The sequence below is a fragment of the Rhincodon typus genome, chromosome 13 (assembly GCF_021869965.1).
Source record: "Rhincodon typus isolate 14 chromosome 13, sRhiTyp1.1, whole genome shotgun sequence".
NCBI classification, from domain to species: Eukaryota; Metazoa; Chordata; class Chondrichthyes; order Orectolobiformes; family Rhincodontidae; genus Rhincodon; species Rhincodon typus.
In genome coordinates this window covers 2,896,649-2,919,012 of record NC_063344.1, presented here as the reverse complement: position 1 = coordinate 2,919,012, position 22,364 = coordinate 2,896,649, and the positions used below count along the sequence as shown (strand labels likewise).

At 41.3% G+C, this 22,364-nt stretch overlaps 1 protein-coding gene across 1 annotated transcript; it reads right to left on the bottom strand.

Annotated features, from left to right (window-relative positions):
• Positions 1 to 2,107: 2,107 nt before the first annotated feature.
• On the bottom strand, positions 2,108 to 20,882 carry LOC109918385 (thiamine transporter 2-like). The gene is made up of 5 exons (XM_020518306.2): positions 20,712 to 20,882; positions 15,589 to 16,405; positions 10,781 to 10,973; positions 7,704 to 7,845; positions 2,108 to 2,457 (listed from the first exon to the last, which is right to left on the bottom strand). The coding sequence occupies exons 1-5, from the start codon at positions 20,880 to 20,882 to the stop codon at positions 2,290 to 2,292; spliced, it is 1,491 nt and encodes a 496-aa protein (XP_020373895.1). The 3' UTR covers positions 2,108 to 2,289.
• Positions 20,883 to 22,364: the final 1,482 nt, after the last annotated feature.

Below are 22,364 nucleotides of genomic sequence, written 5' to 3'. Positions count from 1 at the left end.
CTGTTTTTGTTCCTGATTTACAGCATCTACAATTTTTTTGGTTACATTCACACAGCATATTTAACCCAATAGAACGTCCCAAAGCTTTACACTGATGCATTATAAAACAAGACTCCAAACTACATAAGAGATTAGATTAGACAAAGGTCAGATTAGACAAAGATTAGGTTTTAAAGAAAAAATGGAGGAAGAGTGATTGAGAGGTGAGGGGAAAGAACTCCAAAGTTTAAGGCCTAGTCAAATAATGCACAGCTACCAATGGTGGAACAATTATATCCAGGATGCTCAAGTGGCCATGACTGGTGAGTTGTAGAGTTGGAAGAAATTGCAGATATGAGTGGGTGGGGGATGAAAATGAGAGCTTAAAATCAACATGGGAGCTACGTAGATCAGTGAACACAGGGTTTATATGTAAAACGGGAGCAACTTACAGATGGAGTTTAATTTAGATAAATGCAAGGTATGCATTTTGATAGGGCAAGTCGGGATAGGACTTATACATTGAATGGTAAGGTCCTGGTGAGTGTTGCCAAACAAAGAGACCTAGGGTTACAGGTTGATGTTTCCTTGAAAGTGGAGTCGCAGGTAGACAGGGTGGTGAAGAAAGTGTTTGGTACGCTTGCCTCTATTGGTCAGTGCATTGGGTATAGGAGTTGGGAGGTCATGTTGCAGCTGTGCAGGACATTGGTCAGGCCACTTATGGAATACTGCATTCAATTCTGATCTCCTTGCTATAGGAAAGATGGTGTGAAACTTGAGAGGGTTTGGAAAAGATTTACAAGGATATTGCCAAGGTTGAAGGGTTTGAGCTATAGGGAGAGGCTGAACAGGCTGGGGCTATTTCCTGTAGAGCATCAGACACTGAGGGCTGACCTTATAGAAGTTTGGAAAATCATGAAGGTCATGGATAAGGTGAATAGCCAAGATCTTTTCCTCAGGGTAGGGGAGTCCAAAACTAGAGGGCATACATTTAAGCTGAGTGGGGGAAGATTTAAAAGGGACATACGGGGTAACCTTTTCATGTATAGGGTGGTGTGTATATGGAACAAGCTGCCAGAGGAGGTGGTGGAAGCTGGTACAATTACAACATTTCAAAACCATCTGAATGGGTATACAAATAGGAAGGGTTTACAGGGATATGGGCCAAATGCTGACAAATGGGATTAGATTAATTTAGGATATCTGATTGACATGGACAAATTGGACCAGGCCTTAAACTCTGGAGTTCTTTCCCCTCACCTCTCTATCACACTTCCTCCCTTTCTTCTTTAAAACCTAATCTTTGTCTAATCTGACCTAATGTCTTATGTAGTTTGGACTCTTGTTTTATAGTGCATCTGTGAAAAGCTTTGGGACATTTTATTCAGTTAAATATGCGAATGTAAGTTATTTATATATTTTCTGATTTGGCATTTAGTTATTATTACAAACTGTAACAATGAATGAAAAGATTGTGCCTGTGATTTCTGACATGCTGAGTTCTTGTTCTTTGTCATTCTGTTTCCATGCTGTACATCTCCATGACTCTATAAATTTGAGGTCATCCAAATCTACAGAGCGTGAAACGTGGGAGCAAACCAGGAGTGCATTCAAATAGTCAAGTCTAGAGATAATGACGGCCAGAATGAGGGTTTCAGTAACAGGATGAGTTAAGACAGCACAAAGTTAGACAATGTAACAGAGGTGGAAATGAGTGGTCTTAGTGATGGGACAAAGTTCAACTCTGGGTCAAATACAGCACCGTGTTTATAAGGGTTAGGGTTAGTATCATACATTTGTAAGGGATAGAGATGGTGCTGGTAGTTAGCAAACAGAAAGATAGGAATGAAAACAATTAATCTTTCCAACATTTAATCAGAAAATATCTGCTCATCAGTACTGGATGTCAGATAAATCTAAACAAGAGGATCATTTTTTATTAAAGATAACAAGGTGTAGACCTGGATGAACACAGCAGGCCAAGCAGCATCAGAGGAGCAGGAAGGCTGACATTTCGGGCCTAGACCCTTCTTCAGAAAGGTCTTCACCTTGTTATCTCAGATTCTCCAGCATCTGCAGTTCCTACTATCTCTGATCATTTTTTATTCATTTTTTAATCAATCATTTTTTAAACAATTCACAAAACTGCTTTACCAGATTTTAGATGATGTATCAGTGGTTCTTTACCATCCTGCTAAAATATTATCCTGGCTAACTGAATGACGTTAATGACCATGGACATATTTTCCATCTCCCTGACCAATTGTAATAACAAAAGTCAATTTTATTTTTCATAACTTTTTCAAATTTTCAAAACTCTTCTGTACTTCTTGTCTCATCTTTAGGTGTTGCATTATTTCCTTTGATCTCCGGTTCTGTTTTCTTCTTTCTTTTCTGCCCATGTTGAATTAATGTATAAATACCTCGGATGTAGAAAAGTCCTGATATTGCTGCAAAATAACTCCCATAAATGAGGAACTGCAAAACAAAATCAAACATTTAGTTCAATGCTCATTAATGTGAGCCTTAAAAAATTGCCATCAGCATAAAAACATACATTACTTTACTTCCATCAGCCAGTTCTCATTTGTCAGGCTTTAAAGTTTCAATGTCTTTTGCAATATGATAGTCTAAGCATTACAGGTTGGATTTTCCCCACACCTGAGTGATGTAGGCACTGGTGCTAAAACACAATTGCTAACTTGGCCAAACAGCAAGGGATGCTGGGTATATTGGCCAAGTAAAACTCTGAAATCACAAAACCCACATACTAGACAAACTACAAACACAGCAGCCAGGTAGAATTTGTAGCTAAAGAGCAGGAAACCATAATACAGGAAAATCTGATCCATATGGCACATTTGGAAAGAGCCTGTTCTATAGAGAGGAGGGCCATTGAGGATGGGAGGCAGCCTCAGCGTACATTGACAAGCTGGAAGAACAGGGTAGGGAGCTCCAAGTAACCATACAATTTGTCCAAGCCAGCAATGCACGTCAGGCCCTATTATGGAGCATTCAAAGCACCACAAACAATTACAATCTCTAGTGGATAATGTGTGCCTTTGGGGTCCTACCTCTCCAGGAAGATAACAAGAGACCCCACACTGAAATATCTGCATTCAATCTGTCTCTGCGCCACAGATGGGGACCCCTCCTGCCTTTCTCCCAGGTGATGGCCACCCCCACCCCGACCCACAGCCGAAACCAGAGCCCATGCACATAAGCGCGGTCCTGACTTCTTATAGCCCCCCTCCAACTTGCAGGAATGCAAGAAGTGACAGGAGTACACCAAGGAATCCCAGACAGGTGTCCCTTCCATACAGCTCCACTGTGCCTAGAAGAGGGGAACTCATACAAATGAACCTCAAACCCAATCTGTGCTATAACTGTGGCCAAACAAGCCATTTCGTTCAGGACTGTTGGGCATCTAAAATTCCAATCTGGCACTGGGAAGTTTGGAAAAAGGGGCCAACATCCAGGATACCATCCCGACAGCAACAGCTGGAGTGAAAACAGGCTGTGACTTATACACTGAAGGTAACGGGGCAACCCCATAATGGAAATAGTTTTAAATGTCCCCAGCCACAACTGCACAAGCTGCCACCCACATACGGGGCATATTTATTCTACTGCCCTTTTTGTTTTCTTAAAGAAATGGGTGGGGCCAGGAATGGGTGACCCTTGGAACGATTTGACAATCTACTGGCAGAGTCAAAGGCACTGTCTGATAGTGGTCTGGGAACTTGGGCACAATCCAATCACAGCTAGACACTTGGGGCGATCAGTGTCGGGGCTCTCTATCATTAAAGTCCAGGCAGTGGATCACAGTCAAACCTGCAGGTCCAGAGCAATCAGTCAGGGAATTAGTGGGAATTTTGGCGCGGAAGCTGCGCAGAAATCAGTCAGAGATCTGGATAGTAACCAGTCATGGCGATTGTTCCATGTCTTTTTGTGGGACAGTGGGTATGGGGCTGGGCCACAGTTACTCTTAGGGGCACTGAGAGTTAAGGGTGGTTGTCAGGTGCCACTGCTATAGTGAGCATGTTGGGGGAGTCAGTTATGTGAATTGGAAGTAGCATGCTGCATGCAACTCAACAATTAAGGATGGTAGGAGGTAGAGCATGGCATTGGACAAGGGGCTAATGGAGGGTAGGGTCATTGATCACTACCATCCTGGCTTTGGTGGTGGGTGGGGAACGCAGTGCATAACGTTGTTTGGCTTAAGTAAGGTGTAAGCCTGGGGCTTTGAGTAAAGTGGGGAGATGAAAAATGAAGATTTGGCAGGCTGAACCTGCAACTTTGTGACATGCTACCTTTGTCACCTTCTATCCTCATTCAAATCCCCTGACATTCAATGGGGTCACCATCACTGAAACTCCCACTATCAACCTGGGGGTTACAATTGACCAGAAACTCAACTGGACTCACCACATAAACACAGTAGCTACAAGACTATGTCAGAGGTTAGAAATATGCAGCGAGTCCACCTGTCTAACCATCTACAAGACACAAGATGGAGTGTGATGGAATACTCCCCCATTGCCTGAATGAGTGCAGCCCCAACAACACTCAAGAAGCTTGACACCGTCCAGGACAAAGCAGCCGCTTGATTGGCACTACATCCAGATGCACCCACTCCCTCCATCACCGACGCTCAGTAGCAGTTACTGTACAAAATGCACTTCTGAAATTTGCCCAAGATCCTCAGACAGCACCTTCCAAACCCACGACCACTTCCATCTAGAAGGACGAGGGCAGCAGATACATGAGAATATCGTCACCTTCAAGTTCTCCACCAAGCAACTCACCATCCTGACTTGGAAGTATATCTCCGTTACTTCAGTGTTGCTGGGTCAAAATCCTGGAATTCCCTCCCTAAGGGCATTGTGGGTCAGCCCACAGCAGGAGGACTGCAGCGGTTCAAGAAGGCAGCTCACCACCACCTTCTCAAGGGCATCCAGGGATGGGCAAGAAATACTGGCCCAGCCGGTGACACCTATATCTCACAAGTTAATTAAGAACTATTGCAAGTGAGCAATAAAATGGAAAAATGGCTGTCATTGCACACAAAGTGGATAGATTAAGTGTTCTGTGTTATCTCTGAGGGCATGGGATCTTCTTGGGAGCTTTTCAAGGCCCTTTATGGGGACACTGCATTAAACAGACTGTCTCACAGATCAGTATAAATCAATCTATTATTACAGAACTGTGGATGTGAACCTTATGCATTGACAAACTATTTTGACTAAAATTCCTGGTCACGAGCAATCTTTGCCATGTTCTTAAACTAGTTAATCCTAGTAATGGATGTGAAGCAGAATTAATGTCAGGAGAGCTCTAAAGTTTCTCAAAAATCCCACAAATCACAAGTATATTCTACAATCTTATAACTCAAAGGATCCAGGCACTGAAGTCACAGTCTGCACAAACAACATCCACAGAGGTCGATGAGGAACATAAGGATCCTGAAGCCCAGAAACAGCAGCAATGTCCAGCAGATGTGAGTAGTCTACAAATGCCTACTTTTCAGCCAGTGGTGTCCTCGTGATGTGGTAAAACTGCTGGAGACCCACAGTTTTCCACCGAATGTTGTGCATAGAGGTAGCAGTTAGAATGCAGTGTCGTGAGGCATTGTAGTGTTATATGAAAAGTAATATCTTCTTCCATTATGTTCAATAAGAGCCAGAAGGTTCTGTGCAGCATGAGTTTCCCGTGCTGTTCAGATTTGGGAGTTTGTTGCAGTATAGTACAGGCAGAGGACGCTGTTTAATTTTTGGATGGTTTGATGCAGACAGCTGAAGAACTTGATAAGTGTTTGTGATGGATGATGAGGATCTGAGAGCACCATTGTACCAAGGAGAAAATGGTGCTTGGAAGGGCTGCTCTCTCCTGGTGAAGATTATGCGAATGCCACTGATACCCGTAGAAGACCAGAGGGAATGAGTAACAAGATAGAGTAAAGCTTGGGAACAATATATTCACAATGATAATGGGAGAGCAGCATAGCACTTATTTGGTGCTGAGACATAGAGGTATTAGCATCCCCAACTGAGCCTTAATGTAGTTGTAATGCTAGGATTGTCTGCTTTGTGCTCTTAAAGTTACAGTCTTTCTCTTATACATTTTAATGAATTAAATGTATGCTGGGGAGCACAGAAGTGCATGATGTAGGTTTATAGTATGTATTGTTCTTATTTGGGAACTTGGCTTCAAAAGTAAAGGAAAAATAGACTCTTACTATTTAAGTTCTGTGAAGATGGTTTTATACCAAAGATTAGAAAGTCATTATTGAACAGTGAGTTCAAACATTATTTCCAAGAAAGCTTGTGACTTAAGGTAAATAACAAGTGTCACAATTTAACTGGGAAGAGAATGCACTGATTATCATGTGCCACTGATCCAAAGCTGTAACAAAATATTTAATATCCAAATGAAACAACCAAAATGACTACTTTGCCTGACTACTACTCAAGACAAAAACAAATCGCACCACTAACAGAAAAGATAACTATTAATTGTTCTGCAATTAGCATCAACAAACAATGAAATAAAGGATTTCTAATGTCTGCAATTTAAACTGTACTTCAAATCACACACACAGACTTGAAACATGAACTCTGTTTCTCTTTCCAAAAATGCTTCAAGACCTGCCGAGTTTCTCCAGAACTTTGTTTTCATATCAACTTTACCTCCAAGTTGCAAAACTGTCCCTTTTTTCAGTTATTGTAGTCGAACTTCCACTTCAGTTTATAATTCCAAAGAGCAGGAAAAAATGCGGCCCCTAATGTTAGATAAGCCACCCATGGAATTAATTGATGAAATGTTTACAATTTTGAGTTTATGTGACACATGCAGAAAGACAGACCAGGGCCACAATCAGGTTTCAGTTGAGCAGTTTCATACCAGAAAATAACTGTTTAATTTGTCAGTTTACTGGCTCCCAGAGCTGGAAAGAAGCTATAAAGTTGTTTTAGCAGTTTAAGTAGAGAGGGCTTTTCTCAATTAAAACAGATAAGACAGAGAATTACAGATGCTGGCTTGGGATGAGGCCTTTTAAAGTTTGGTTAGGAAAAGGCAGTGTTTGTGTATCTTGGGAGAGACTGTAACAGGCAGAATCACATCTGGTGAATATATATAAAGTCACTGAAAGGAATACTTGCAACCTTCTCAGGTATGTGATAAATTAGAGTTAAGATTGGATTGAGTAAGTAAAGGGTGTTGTTGGAAAACGGGGGTTGAATTCTCCTTTCTGCTGTTTATGTTAAGATCTTTCTAAAGTGTCCTGTGTATAGATTTTTTTTCACTTTTGTATGATAAACTTGTGTTCTTTTGTTAAAGGAACATTAGCAGCCCCATGCAAATATGTTGCATTTGACCACGCCAATAACCAAACTACAAGAATAAAATGTAATAAGAATAAAATAAATAAATATAATAAACATATCAAGCCAGGTTCACACTGAGATATCACTTAGGCAGTGTTCCCATCAGTTGTGATCATAACACGTCTAAAATCCCAGATATCACATTTAGACATGTCCAATGTCAACTCATTGTAAAGTCATTGGATTACACAAGGTTAGAACATGAATCTCCAAAATGTTTGAAAACATAATTAACACATTGCTGTTAACTAATATCTCTATAAATCAAAGCAGAAACTTTCATATCATCCAAATGTAAATTTCCTTGATGCAACTCATAAAATTTTGTGTTGAACTCACCTGAGTAATAACATCCAAGCCAAGGCCTCTTGAATCAACGACAATAACAGTCAGAATGGTCTGAAGTAGGAGGGCTACAAAGGTGTTTACACCGAACAAAAGAGCATATCGCTCAATGCTCAGGTTAGATGCAATCTGAAACCTTGATGAAGGAAATAATTGGTTAGACTTTGAGCACTGCTTCAAATTCATATTCAACAAAGGACACAAAAGACAATTTGAAAATTTGACAGCCACATTGTGTACCGACCACCTGCCTGCTGTAATCTGCGTGTGCCCTGAGCTGTTTTGAAGCTCATGTCTCATGCATACTAATGGCAATCTGCTCAGGGCTAATGCAGGGAGAGTGGGAATTCAGCTGCCTTCCCAATGGAGCTCGCTTCATTCAAGCTCTGGGCAAGGATAGCAGGGATTATCAGCAATTAGAGAAAATCCTCCTAAAGCGTAGTAGGTAGCAGAACAGGTTATTTTTATGGTTCCAGAGATACAAATGGGTGAAGCATTGCAATGGTTTTACATGATAAATGTGGATATAAGAGGAAATAAGGCAAATGTAAATTTAAGGAGAGTATAAATGACTTTAAAAAGGGGTTTGAATTATATCTGTGCATGCTAGTCTAATTATCCCTTTTTAATACTACTTCAGTTAATTTTGAACTAACCGGTTAATGCAGTTTGAAATCAGTTTCCTTTCGTGCATTGTTGTAGTTTTAAGATCCAAACAAATGTGTAGAAATTGGAATTAAAGTTGCACATAGACCAGTATCATAAAATGCGTTAAGTATTTGTCTGCTCATATCAACTTCATGTTCACACCAGTGGATCCAATCATTTTACTACAGGAGACCTAAGTGTCTTCTCACAGTCTGTAACTCATCACTGCATTAATCAGGTGACCAGTACCCTATCTGTTGGTGCATGGCAACACATCACTTTTCCTAATGATAGCTACTAACAGAACAAAGCATGTGGCTTTGCAGTAGTTACTAATTTCCACTACATGATGGGCAATAATTGACTCTACAACGTGTGCATTAAGGTATCAGCCAGCAAATTTCTTTAACAAGAAAGAATACCATTTTATTAACGTACAGATTGTGACACTGAATGTAGCCAGGGAAGTGTGAAAATGTTTCTACTCTCAGAGGCCCACCATTCTTCCTGCTGTCTGCCCTTGGGAGTGAAATGACTGGCCGCTAGTGAACAGGGGCTTGTACAGACATGGCAGATGAGAGTTTTGAGCAGCACCCAACTGAACAGCATACTTATGGTCAATGCTAAGATATAACCAATATCCTTATAGAAAACATAATAAGACTGCTCAGTCAGAGCTTTGCATACATAAACAACACAAGTAACTCCCTGTGCTGTGCATCAGATAGAACACCATGCTGTAAAGAAATGGTTAACAGACTGGCTGCAAGTTCAGAACAGCGTGTAGTGTGGAAACCAGATGTACGTGATACTTGAACTGTCAATCACAGCAAACTGGTTGAAATTAGTGGAGGCTGATTGAAACCAGACATGTAAACCTTGCATAGCTAAGCCAATGGAAGAAAACTTAGAAATATGCCAATCAATCACTGCTGACTGTACAGCCAACTAACCCACCACCCAGAAGAGGATAATGCAGTTAACCTTTCAAAAAATGATCTGTTTGTTAACCTGTCCACATAAGATGTATATTGACAGGCAGAGACTGAGAAAGTAGGCAAGGATGAGTATTGACAGGAAGAATTTTTTTAAAAATTCATTCACAGGATGAGGGCATTGCTGGCCAGGAAGCATTTATTGCTCATCCCTAATTGCCCAGAGGGCAGTTAAGAGTCAACCATGTTGCTGTGGGTCTGGAGTCACATGCAGGCCAAACCAGGTAAGGAAGGCAGTTTCCTTCCCTAAAGGGCATTAGTGAACCAGATGGGTTTTTCCTTGACACTTGACAATGGATTCATGGCATCATTAGATTGTTAATTCCAGATTCCAGATAGTTATTGAATTCAAATTCCACCATCTGCTCTGGCGGGATTTGAACCTGGGTCCCTAGAGCATTATCTGGATCTCTGCATTAACAGCCCAGTGGTAAGACAGTTTGTTTAAAATTCTCAATCAAGGTGTTAGATTTAGTGTGAGATTGTGCCAATTGTAAATCTTAGTCTCTGAATTTAAGTAAGAGGTAAAATCACCTACTGATCCCCATGATACCTCAATAAACTTAGATTCTTTCTCCTCTCCAGAAATGTGAGACTCGCCTTCTAATTACTTGTAAAGGTGTCTATGTGACACCAGCAGTTTTTGTCTCCTGGGTGAACTCTGTTACTCCCTACTCAAACACTCTCTCTCTCTCTCTCTCACAGACACACACACACACAATCTCTCTCTCTCTCTCTCTCACACACACACACACACACACACACACTCTTTCTCTTACAGACACACACACAATCTCTCTCTCTCTCTCTCACACACACTCTCTCTCTCACACATATACACGCACACACACACACTCTCTCTCTCTCTCACACACACACGCTCTCTGAGACACACACACTCTCTCTGATACATATACACAAACACACACACACACACACTCTCTCTGATACATATACACAAACACACACACACACACACACACACACTCTCTCACACACATATACACACACACACTCTCTCTCATAGACACACACACTCTTACATTCTCTCACAGCCACATACACACACTCACATTCTCACAGACACACTCTCACTTGCAAGGGTGTACGTGCAAGCACGCAATCTAACAGACACACTCTCACATATACATATACACACGCACACACAATACCTATTTCTGACACACAAAAACACCTCCACACAATACCCACAACCCCAGCCCCCCCAACAGATGATACTGGTCCCCTGTACCCACCCACAGAATATCAAATCCCCACACACTCCAGATACATACATGGTACACACCTGACTAACTTAAAAACAATTTAGAAAACGGTTTATTAAACAGAATTCTGTTTCTTTTATGTTTCCTTTCTATTAGTTACTAATATTTCAGTTCTACGTTTCTTTCAGATTATTATACTCACGTTGCTATGGTAATCAGTAACATGTACGTGGCTTTAAACACAACATATCCACCGTAACAAATCCAGATATTGTTTGACAGGTCGATGGCAAATAAAGCACTGCTATTCACTGTTGAAAAGATGCCTAATGCCATTTCTCCCCAGATTGCCCAGTCGACGTTTATATAGCCCACAGCAAAAGATGTACCAGCACCTGGATTTATGATGACAAAAACTCAATCTTTCTGAGGTCATTGAATCAGCAATTTTAAAAAAAACTCAGACAACTTAAATGATCATTATCATACTTTCATTAACGTAATTAACACATGGCAAGATGATATCAATGATCCAACTAGTGCCATTCCTGATCGGAAAAGTGAGAAATCAGTTCGATGGCCCTGTGAAGGAGGTGAACGGCAAAAAAACAACTACTATGAAGTTGATAAAGCCATCTTCACAAAGCAAAAAAAGCTAGGGCTAGCACTGTGTCTAAATAGTCTTTTGGTGGTACAGGACTTGAATACTGCTGAAGAAGAGATATATTTTACCAAAACTTTTTTATCTTGTACTCATCAGGACATTTTGCAAGAATACAAACTCTAAGGGAAAAACCAACATTTTTACTGCATAAGAGGAGAATGATCAGTTGCCAAGTGAGCTGTGATTGGTAGAATTGTTGCCATGGGGAATATTCCTACTCCTGCTGAGTGACAGCTAACAGTCAGTTTACATCTTAAACCAGGCAGGTTGACTCTGAATGGCCAAGGCATGAATGTTGAAATAGGAAACATCAAAGCCACTTTGTGAGATATTATCCATCCTGTTCAGAACATTTTTCACTGTACATCCTGTAAATTCATGCATAGCACTAAGGCAGTCACTGTTGGTCCTGAAAGGTGCCCAGTCTACCTCAGATTACTTTGGAACATAAGAACATAAGAACTAGGAGCAGGAGTAGGCCGTCTGGCCCTTCGAGCCTGCTCCGCCATTCAATAAGATCATGGCTGATCCTTTCGTGGACTCAGATCCACTTACCCGCGTTCTCACCGTATCCCTTAATTCCTTTATTGTTCAAAAAAAATCTACCTTTTTTTTAAAAACATTTACTGAAGTAGCGTCAACTACTTCACTGGGCAAGGAATTCCATAGATTAACAACCCTCTGGGTGAAGAAATTCCTTCTCAGTTCAGGCCTAAATCTGCTCCCTCTAATCTTGAGGCTATGCCCTCTTGTCCTAGCTTCACCTGCCAGAGGAAACATCCTCTCTACTTCTATCTTATCTATACCCTTCATAATTTTATATGTTTCCATAAGATCCCCCCTCAATCTTCTGAATTCCAATGAATATAATCCCAATCTACTCAGTCTCTCCTCATAAGCCAATCCCCTCAACTCCAGAATCAACTCCGGAAGAGTAACGTATCTCAGAATTTTGTGTAATAGTTGAAGCTAGCTGTTTCACACTGCTACTATGTAATAGTAACATGCATGGTGAACACCATCATAGAAAGGATAGTATTAAACTAGAAAGAGTGCAGAAAAGATTTACTAGGATGCTACCTGGACTGGAAGGTTTGTGTTATAAAGGGAGGATAAATAGCTGGGACTCTTCTCCCTGGAGCATAGGAGACTGAGGGCTGACCTTATAGAGGTTTTTGAAATCATGAGAGACATCGATAAAGTAGATAGACAACTGCTTTTCCCCATGGTAGGGAGTCTAAAAGTAGAGAGCATAGGTTTAAGGTGTGAGGGGAGAGATACAAAAGGGTCCTGAGGGCCAATTTTTTCACACAGAGGGTGGGGAATATTTGGAACAGGCTGCCAGAGGAAGTGGTGGAAGCGAGTACAATTTCGTCATTTAAGAAACATTTAGACAGGTACACGGATGGGATGGGTATGGAGGGATATGAACTAAACGCAGGCAAATGGGACTAGCTTAATTGTGAAAACTGGGCAGCATGGGCAAGTTGGGCCGAAGAAGCTGTTTTCATGCTGTAGATCTCTATGACCAATAGGATGCTGTTGTCAAGCCAAAAAAAATGTTCTGTCTATCACACAAGTGACTCCTGAGGTATATGAGTTCCAGTGTTGGTGTGATGTAAGCTGTGTGTCCCAAAAACTAGTGGGTCATATCAAACAGCACGTCTTTTTGGCTGTTCACAGTAAGGAAAGTACTGGCTGCATCCCATCAGCCCACAGTTGTAGAATTTGTAACGCAATATTTAATGCCAGATGTGATTCTGAATTGGATAACATTTACTTAATATCCTAAATGAGTAAGGAATTGCACTGACAGCTAATTTCGGATTGTCAGTCAGACTCACAATGTGGTGCAGCAGAAACTTCATATGTTAAAACATAGGACCCTTTGCAGGTGAAAAGAAAGTATATATGTAGTTAGCCTGAACTCAACAAAATATTAGATAGAGAGGGTCCAGACCTGAAACGTCAGCTTTCCTGCTCCTCTGATGCTGCTTGGCCTGCTGTGTTCATCCAGCTCCACACCTTGTTATCTCAAAATATTAGATAGATGTTTGTTGATCAATCAAAGGCAATTTGCCTGGTTTAAAATTTAAACAGTCTGATTGTTAACTGTCAATCACCATTAATAGCTGCATTCTACATGACAACACCTCTACCAATCAGAGTTCATTTGCCTCCCAATCAGCACTGTGTTCTCATGCAAAATGAATGTTGGTTTTTCCCTAAATTTGTATTCTTGTGAAATGTCCTGATGAGTGCAAGATGAAAAGCTTTGGCAAAATGTCTTCCAACAGTAATCACATTGTGTACAACTAGTTTAGCACTGTACTAGAAAATTCTATTGTGGAAGTTTCAGTGACTCGACTATTTGCAATTTTACAAAAATAGAGGTTAATTTTTATGTAAAAGGTCACATCTCTTAGCTGCCCTCATGATGGTTTAATTATGCTTTTTCACATACTAGTCCATTTCTTGTTATGCACTGTATCAACTATAAGCTATTGACAATAAGTATTAGTTAGGTTAACTGGTCATGCATTAGGATAATGCTGCAAAAATCAAATGATACTTGGGTCACACTTGAAGTAATTCTACAACAACAAGCTGATTTTTCTAGAGCATTTTCTCAGATGCAGGAAGAAATCTTAAAGGGCTTGACATTTAGGAGGACAAAACTGTGTAGCAGGACAAGAAACAGAACACTAGAGAGGAGTGAACTAACTGCACGAACTCGCCACAACTAATGCATGCACTTGAGGACTCAGTCAGCTCCAGTTTTATTGTGTTCATAGAATGATGAAGTACTCAAAGACCAAAGAGTTATTTTTATTTAATTATTGGACTCCTTTTTAAATTTATTGTTGCTGAATCTGATGTCAAAAGACTTGTGTCTTTTTCTGATGCTGTATGAACTACTTCTGGTGACATGTGAAAGCTTTCCTCATTCCATTTTTTTTTGGATTACATAGTTCATTTCCCTGGTACTTCACCAGCACTCTGCCAGTGGAGCCATTACCTGGGATTGCTGCAGGACTTGACTGTTGTTGGTCTTTTCTAGGATGTTAGATAACAAGGTGTAGAGCTGGATGAACATAGCAGGCCAAGCAGCATCAGAGGAGCAGGAAGGCTGACGTTTCGGCCCTAGACCCTTCTTCAGAACTGGGGGAGGGGAAGGGGGTTCTGAAATAAATAGGGATAGAGGGGGAGGTGGATAGAAGATGGATAGAGGAGAAGATAGGTGGAGAGGAGACAGACAGGTCAAAGAGGCGGGGATGGAGCCAGTAAAGGTGAGTGTAGGTGGGGAGGTAGGGAGGGGATAGGTCAGTCCAGGGAGAACGGACAGGTCAAGGGGGCGGGATGAGGCTAGTAGGTAGGAGATGGGGGTGGGGCTTGAGGTGGGAGGAGGGGATAGGTGGGAGGAAGGACAGGTCAGGGAGGCGGGGACGAGCTGTGCTGGTTTTGGGATGCGGTAGGGAGAGGGAAGATTTTGAAGCTTGTGAAGTCCACATTGATACCATTGGGCTGCAGGGTTCCCAAGCGGAATATGAGTTGCTGTTCCTGCAACCTTCGGGCAGCATCGTTGTGGCACTGCAGGAGGCCCAGGATGGACATGTCGTCTGAGGAATGGGAGGGGGAGTTGAAATGGTTCGCGACTGGGACGTGCAGTTGTTTCGTGCGAACCGAGCGCAGGTGTTCTGCAAAGCGGTCCCCAAGCCTCCGCTTGGTTTCCCCGATGTAGAGGACACCACAACGGGAACAGCGGATGCAGTATACCACATTAGCAGATGTGCAAGTGAACATCTGTTTGATGTGGAAGGTCTTCTTGGGGCCTGGGATGGGGGTGAGGGGGGTGGTGTAGAGGCAGGTGTAGCACTTCCTGCAGTTGCAGGGAAAAGTGCCGGGTGTGGTGGGGCTGGAGGGGAGTGTGGAGCGGACAAGGGAGTCCCAGAGATAGTGGTCCCTTCAGAAAGCAGATAAGGGTGGGGAGGGAAAAATGTCTTTGGTGATGGGGTCAGATTGCAGATGGCAGAAGTGTCGGAGGATGACGCGTTGGATCCGGAGGTTGGTGGGGTGGTACGTGAGGACGAGGGGGATTCTGTTTTGGTTGTTATTGCGGGGAGGGGGTGTGAGGGATGAGTTGTGGGTAATGCTGGAGACACGGTCGAGGGCGTTCTCGACCACTGAGGTGGGGATGGGGGGATCTGGTTCTGTTAACTGGTTCTGTCCTTTACTACTCACTTCACCAAAAATCTCTAAATCTCTCCACTTATGCAGACATGAAATATAATGTCAAAAGTTGCTATTAATAAAATAAATTGGAGGAACATTATGATAGAACTTACTCACAAAAGTCGATACAGCTTCCACACCACCGTTATACACTGTGGAATTTTGGGATGGTTCAACGTGATCCCATAGGACTTGTATGTAATTCACAACTTGATTATATCCACAGGTGGCCAAAGCCCACCAGACAGACCAGTAGAAGATTCGAGGAGAGGAGTAGCACTCTTTGAAATCAGACCACAGTTTGGGCAGGACCATTATTGCATTCTTTTTCTCTGTTGCTTTCACCAGATCATCTTCGTCTCCATCCGACATTATAGGCAAGTGTGAGCCTGTCACATCAGGATTATTTTCGGGACTACTGTTTTCAGACTTGACATATTCCATTGGTGGGGAAGCTTGGATGTTTGCAGCCTCTTTCCTGTGGAAAAACATGCTTCTCTCGGGCATTGGCAGGGGAATTGAAGAAAGGAAAGCTAGAGACACTGAAATCAGTGCAATCACATTTAGATAGAAATAAGGGACGTTCCAAACAGAGACTAAAACTTGACCTAGAATAGAACCCAGGGTGTATGCAACTAGTGTGACACTTCGACAGTAACTGGTCACTTTTTGATAATGCTCAGCACTAACAACGCTATAAATATAGGAGTAATAGGCCACTTCTGTGGCAGATGCAGTCCCAAAGAAGAATTCTAAAAACTGCATGGCCAGGATTCCTTGTGCAAACAGGAGCATTAACCAAGTGATAACATAACTGAGCCCTTGTACAACTATGATAGGTTTATATCTGAGATAATCTGTGACCACAAAGACTGGAAATAGTATTACCAAATAAGAATATGTCCACACTGGAAACATTTCATTAGTAACCTGAAAATGAATGAGAAAATAAGTTTAATGCTAGATTAGGCATAAAATCCCAAAAGGTGAAAGCAAGCAGTTTGGCCCATTAAGTCCGCACTGACCCTCTGAAGAGCACCCTGCCCAGAACCACCCCCATACTCTATAACCCTGCATTTACCATGACTGTACCACTTAGTCTGCACATCTCTGGACACTATACCATGGCCAATCCACCTAACCTGCACACTGTGGGAAGAAACCCATGCAGGCACAGGGAAAACGTGCAAATTCAACACAGACAAAGATGGAATCAAACCGAGGTCCCTGGCGCTGTGAGGCAGCAGTGCTAACCACTGAGCTACCACATTAAGATCATTTTTAAAAAAAGGTAACAATTAAGTATAAGAAGACAATTCCGTGAAAGTGCTAAGATTCTGTTTATAATTAGAAATGACTTGAAATATGTTTAGCATATTTCACAATTATACCAGTGAAATGGAATCTCAGAGGTTATCTGTACCATTGGTCCAGTTTTGTGGTCCACTTGTGTTCTTGTCGGTGAGAACGCGGGTAAGTGGATCTGAGTCCACGAAAGGATCAGCCATGATCTTATTGAATGGCGGAGCAGGCTCGAAGGGCCAGACGGCCTACTCCTGCTCCTAGTTCTTGTGTTCTTGTGTTTTCTGTTTTCTGAACCATCATACTTTGTGAATATCAGGCCAGATTTTGCAGTAGATAAAACAATAAGGCTAGCACCATTAATGTAGGGGAAAATAAATTCACCAAATCCAGTGAGCAGACTTGCATAATAAAACATGGAAATCGAGATTTTTTTGCAGAAAAAGTTAGTTTGTCCATTTCAGTGTACTTACCCTTTCAACAGCATGAAAAATCTTTATTACTAACAAACAACCTCTCTGGCACTGCGAATTAATGTTTACAAGTATGGAGTTTCCTTCCTTCAGATTTACGTGTGGCAGAAGAGATTTAGAAATAAATATTCAATGATTTTGCCATTTCCTTTCTGTATTTTTGAACCTCTTTTAACCCAAGCTGTTTGTGTTTCTTTATTTTACTTCCTTTACAGTTGCTTGCTATATTCACATAGATTTCAGATACTCCCCTGGAGAGAGCTGACCTCTTTGGACGCTTAGCTGAAGTGAACCTGCAGTGAATTTGCAGAGTATTTGAATAGAAATGATGTGCAACGATATGAGGGAAAGGCAGGAGATTAGCACTAGGTAACAGAACCAGAGGAAGGCGCAATGGGCTGAATGGTCTCCTTCTGTGCTGTAATCATTCTGTGATTGTGTGAAAATCCAACCGTTACAACTAAGCATCAATTCCTTTCAAGTTTGCATTTGTATAGAGGTCATAAAAAATGTTATAATTTTTCTGGTTTAGTATTGGAAACAATTCAGCTAGGTTTTTCTTGTCAACAAAGAATGACTATTTTATTACAAATGAAACTTAAACAAACATACAAAGGTTATTGTCAAAAAAATGACTGTTCAAAAATGCTTAAGGGTGGAGAAGAACCAGGGCAGGACTTACACAGTCAATGGTAGGGCCCTGCAGAGTGTTATAGAACAACGAGATCTAGGGGTACAGGTTCATAGTTCCTTGAAGGTGGAGTCATGGGTAGGCAAAGTGGTGAAGAAGACATTTGGCATGTTTACTTTCATTGGTCAGAGCATTGAGTTTAGGAGTTGGGGCATCTTGTTACAGCTGTACAAGACGTGGTGAGGCCACATTTGGAGTACTGCATGTAGTATGGTCGCCCTACTCTAGAAAGGTGCTGTAAAGTTCGGTAAAGTACTTGTGGATTGGCAGGCAGGAAGTTAAAGTTTGGTGTTTGTGGAATGCTAGGGGCGGGGGAAGGCAGTGCGTGGTCCCTTTAAAAGATTGTGCTTTTTCTATGCTTAGAGATTTAAACAAAACGTCTGTGAGCAGCTTGAAAGTTTGAAACTACATAGAGAGCACCTGAATTGAAACATTTGTATAAAAGGCTGTACAGTTAGTTGGCCAAGCAGTAGGTTTGTTATGTTATCAAGACAACAAGTTTTGAATTTAGCCAATCAATTTGAACCAGACACTTAGATACCAAAAACCAATGAAATTTAAATCTGATGGTTTTGACAACAAAGGATCAATCCTACTGTAAGAAATTGATATGTTATTAAAGGTATAACAGGAGAGAGCAGTTGGAAAAAGACAGGACAGCAAACTGCCATCTGCCAGAGTTAACAGCTCTCAGCTCTCAAGACAGAATCACTGGCCCTCACAGTCTTCTCTAAGTTTTAGAGAAAGCACCACTTAAATTAAAGATACCTACAACACAACTAGTCAATATTCCAGACAGAAAAATTGATGGAGAACGCGTTCCTGACAAAAAATTATACAGAAAAGACACAGAACATTCTGGAAGACATGTAACCCAGCTGTAATTTTGAGATACTAAATTTTTTTTTTCCTTTGTATAAGTGGGACTTGTATTTATTGGAACAGTTTACCATTAGAATCTTGTTTTATTCAGGAATAGTTAGTAGTTGGAAGGCGTTTATTTGGTTTGTTAGTAGTTTGGTTAATTTGTTCACTGTTAGAGTTAGATAAATAAATTGTTACTTGTTGATTGTAAAGTGAGTGTCAGGGGTTTATTTTGTTTAACCACTAGAAGTTGCTGAAAAGCAGGTTACACCACTTTTCACACTCATTTTGTAGATTATAGGGCGAGGGGCTCCTCTTTGGGTGTTTTGGTTTTAATTCTCAGAGGGGGATGGGGTCAACCTCCACTTTATAATGAAGGATATTATTAAACTAGAAAGAGTGCTGAAAAAATTTACTAGGATGCAACCTGAACTGGAAGGTTTGAGTTATAAGGCGAGGTTGGGACTTTTTTCCCTGGACAGTAGGAGACGGAGGGGTGATCTTGTAGAGGTCTATAAAATCTTGACTGACGTAGATATGGTAGACAGCCAACAGCTTTTCCCCATGATAGGTGAGTCAAAAACTAGAGGGTATAGGTTTAAGGTGAGAGGGGAAGACAGAAACGTATCCAGAGGGACAATTTTTTCATACAGAGGGTGGTGAGTGTCTAGAATGGGCTGCCAGAGGTAGTGGTGGAGGTGAGTACAATTTTGTCATTTAAGAAACATTTGGTCAGGTACGTGGAGGGGATGGGTATGGAGGGATATGGATTAAACACAGGCAAATGATACTAGTTTAATTGTGAAAACTGGGTGGCGTGGGCAAGTTGGGCTGAAGAGCCTGTATCCTTGCTGTAGACCTCTATGACTCCATATGACTGATGTGAGTGAAATAAGTTCCAGATGGTGGGGTGATGGCATCAGTACTGGGGTAATTGGGCTTAGGGCCACTGGAATTAACATACCTCCATCTGAACCGTGCTGGGGCTAGTGTTCTTCCAACCACATAATGGGGAAAGTAGTGAGAATTTTAAACTGAATACTGGGGGAAGACATGGTAAATCAAAGAGTGGAGTCAAGGCCAACGTAAAAGGTTATAATATGTTAATGATGAACAGACTGTGACAGGAGGGTGTGAGAGAGTATGAATCTAAAAACCAACTAACAGATAAGATTGGAATCTACAAAGAAAGTAAAAGGATTTAGCTGAAGGCTTTATATCTGAATACACGTAACATTCAAAACAAAACGGTTGAAATGAGAACACAAGTGAAAATGAATAAGTATGATCTGATCGTTATTACATGGTCAAGGCTGCTGGATGACTACGGAGAACGCATTATAAATGCAAGTCTTTCTTTCTTTTTGCCATCTCAGTTTGAAATGCCCAACCCTTAATCAGATGCTCTGTCTTTTGAATTCCAATCAGGGAAAAAAGTTCTCCCAACATTTACCCTTTTAAACATTTTAAGTTTTAGTTCGAATATAGACTGAGTCTACTTGATTTCCCTTCATAGGGCAATCTCTTCATCCCAAGAATCGATCTAGTGAAGCTTTGTTGCCCTCTATCTAAGGTAAGGAGAGATATAGAGACCAAAACTGTATGCACAGTTTCTATTGAGGTTGGTTGTCTCGCCAAGCTGGTTTGTTGTTCCACAGACATTTCGTTACCATGCTTGGTGACATCATCAGTGCAGCCTGAGATGAAGCTTTATAGGACGCTGCACTGAAGATGTTACCCAGCACGGTAACGAAACATCTGCGAAACAAGAAACCAGCTCAGCGAGCCAACCAACCTCAACACTCACAACCCGAGCTACAAATCTACTCCAAATCCTTAGAGCACAGTTTCTGCTCAGAGTTAAACCATGTTCTTTCTGTGTATTGGAAACATATTTGACAAATACCTGTTCAGCTGTTAAGTTCTTAGCAGGCCCAACAAGGTACGGTGTTAAAAAAGGCTCTGAAGGTCTCATCATTGAGAAAAACCCGAAGGCACACAGAAGCAGTGTTGGATAACACCAATCATTGTTCTTTGCTGCTTTGCAGCATCCTGCACCTTTACAGCATATCAACATCGTCCTGACCACGATTCCTTCTTGGTCTCTACCAACTCATTACATTTGCAGCTGCAGTTCTACAGCAATCTTTATCAGTTAAACATGAACTTTAAACGTGCTGGGGGCATGCTCATTGCGATTCAAATCACAACATAATTAGGACATAAGTAAATGACTGAATGTTCAGATTAGCAGAGGTCAGGGTAAGGTCAAAACAACTTCACATCAAGTCAGGGTGTATTTTTTAGATATTGGGGTAGAGTTTTCACTTCCAATGTAATTGGGAAATGTGGTACAGATTGTGTTTGAAATTGCGCTGTTCTTCTGCAATGAAGTTATGGTTCAAGTTTCCACCCAGGCCCATTGATTGGCGGCCATGAGTCAGTTTCTTAATAAATACAAACTTCAGAGAATCTATCCATGCATGGCTGTGCTCTGAAAAATACCAGCTTATTTTAAACAGGTACAGGTAGTGGAAAGCAGCTATACATTGGCCAAAACTGCAGATTAGCACAATCACGTGTGTGCGTCTAAAAATGTTTTAAGAAAATGTAAACGACTTTCATATAAAGTTTATTGATATTTTGCACTGATTTTACCTACAGGGTATGCTTTACTGATTATATTTAGCACTGATTTCTGTCTACAGTGTGGTCCTTTCAGGATATACTGGCAGAAGAAGATCTGAAAGGGGATTTTTGTAAAAGAGAAAGTAACATGTAAAATGATTGCTTCAGACCTACAGCACAATCGTAGTTAGGCTTATCGGAATTTAAAAACTAGTTTTTCATTAACCGCTTAGTTAAGTAAGATAAGCTCTCAAACTTTCAGTCCAGTGAAAAGGGAATGGGTTGTAAAACAGAATTGTCAATTTTTTTTATTTGTATTACAATCTTTGGTTCTGCTTCAGAAGCTGATTTTTTTTTTAGAAACTGCAAAATGTTTTCTCATGTGCTAAGTTGTTCATTCATCTTTGATGTTAAGACTATCATAGAGCAGGACAATTTAACTTCCAAATCCACAACCACTTCATCTAGAAGGACAGGGGAACACCACCACCTGCAAGATTCCCCCCAAGCCACTCACCATCGACTTGGAAATACATCACTGTTTCTTCAGTGTCGCTGGGTCAAAATCCTGGAATTCCCTCCACAATGGGATTGTGGGTCAACCTACAGCACATGGACTACAGCGGTTCAAGAAGGCAGCTCACCACCACCTTCTCAAGGGGCACTAGGGATGGGCAATAAATGCTGGCCCAGTCAGTGATGCCCACATCCATGAGTGAATTTAAAAATAATTAATTCTGAATCACCATATGCTACAGCTTGCACTCTTTCTTTTTGCTTCTCTTGCCTAATTTCTGCTCTTCCCAACTATTGGCTAACTTGCTGAATTGTGGTTCCCTGGCCAGTAGCTACCTTCCTATACCTCACTAAATTACCATTGTTCACAGCCATTGATATCACACAAGTATCTTCCACCTGAATCGCTGTTGAG

Excerpts from the sequence above, each read along its gene's own strand:
- LOC109918385 (XM_020518306.2), bottom strand. The coding sequence starts at position 20,882 with ATGTTGATATGCTGTAAAGGTGCAGGATGCTGCAAAGCAGCAAAGAAC. Across the intron at positions 10,974-15,588 it reads AGCTGTATCGACTTTTGTGA|GTGCTGGTACATCTTTTGCT; the intron begins GTAAGTTCTATC and ends TCATAAATCCAG. Across the intron at positions 7,846-10,780 it reads TTACTGATTACCATAGCAAC|GTTTCAGATTGCATCTAACC; the intron begins GTGAGTATAATA and ends TCCTTCATCAAG.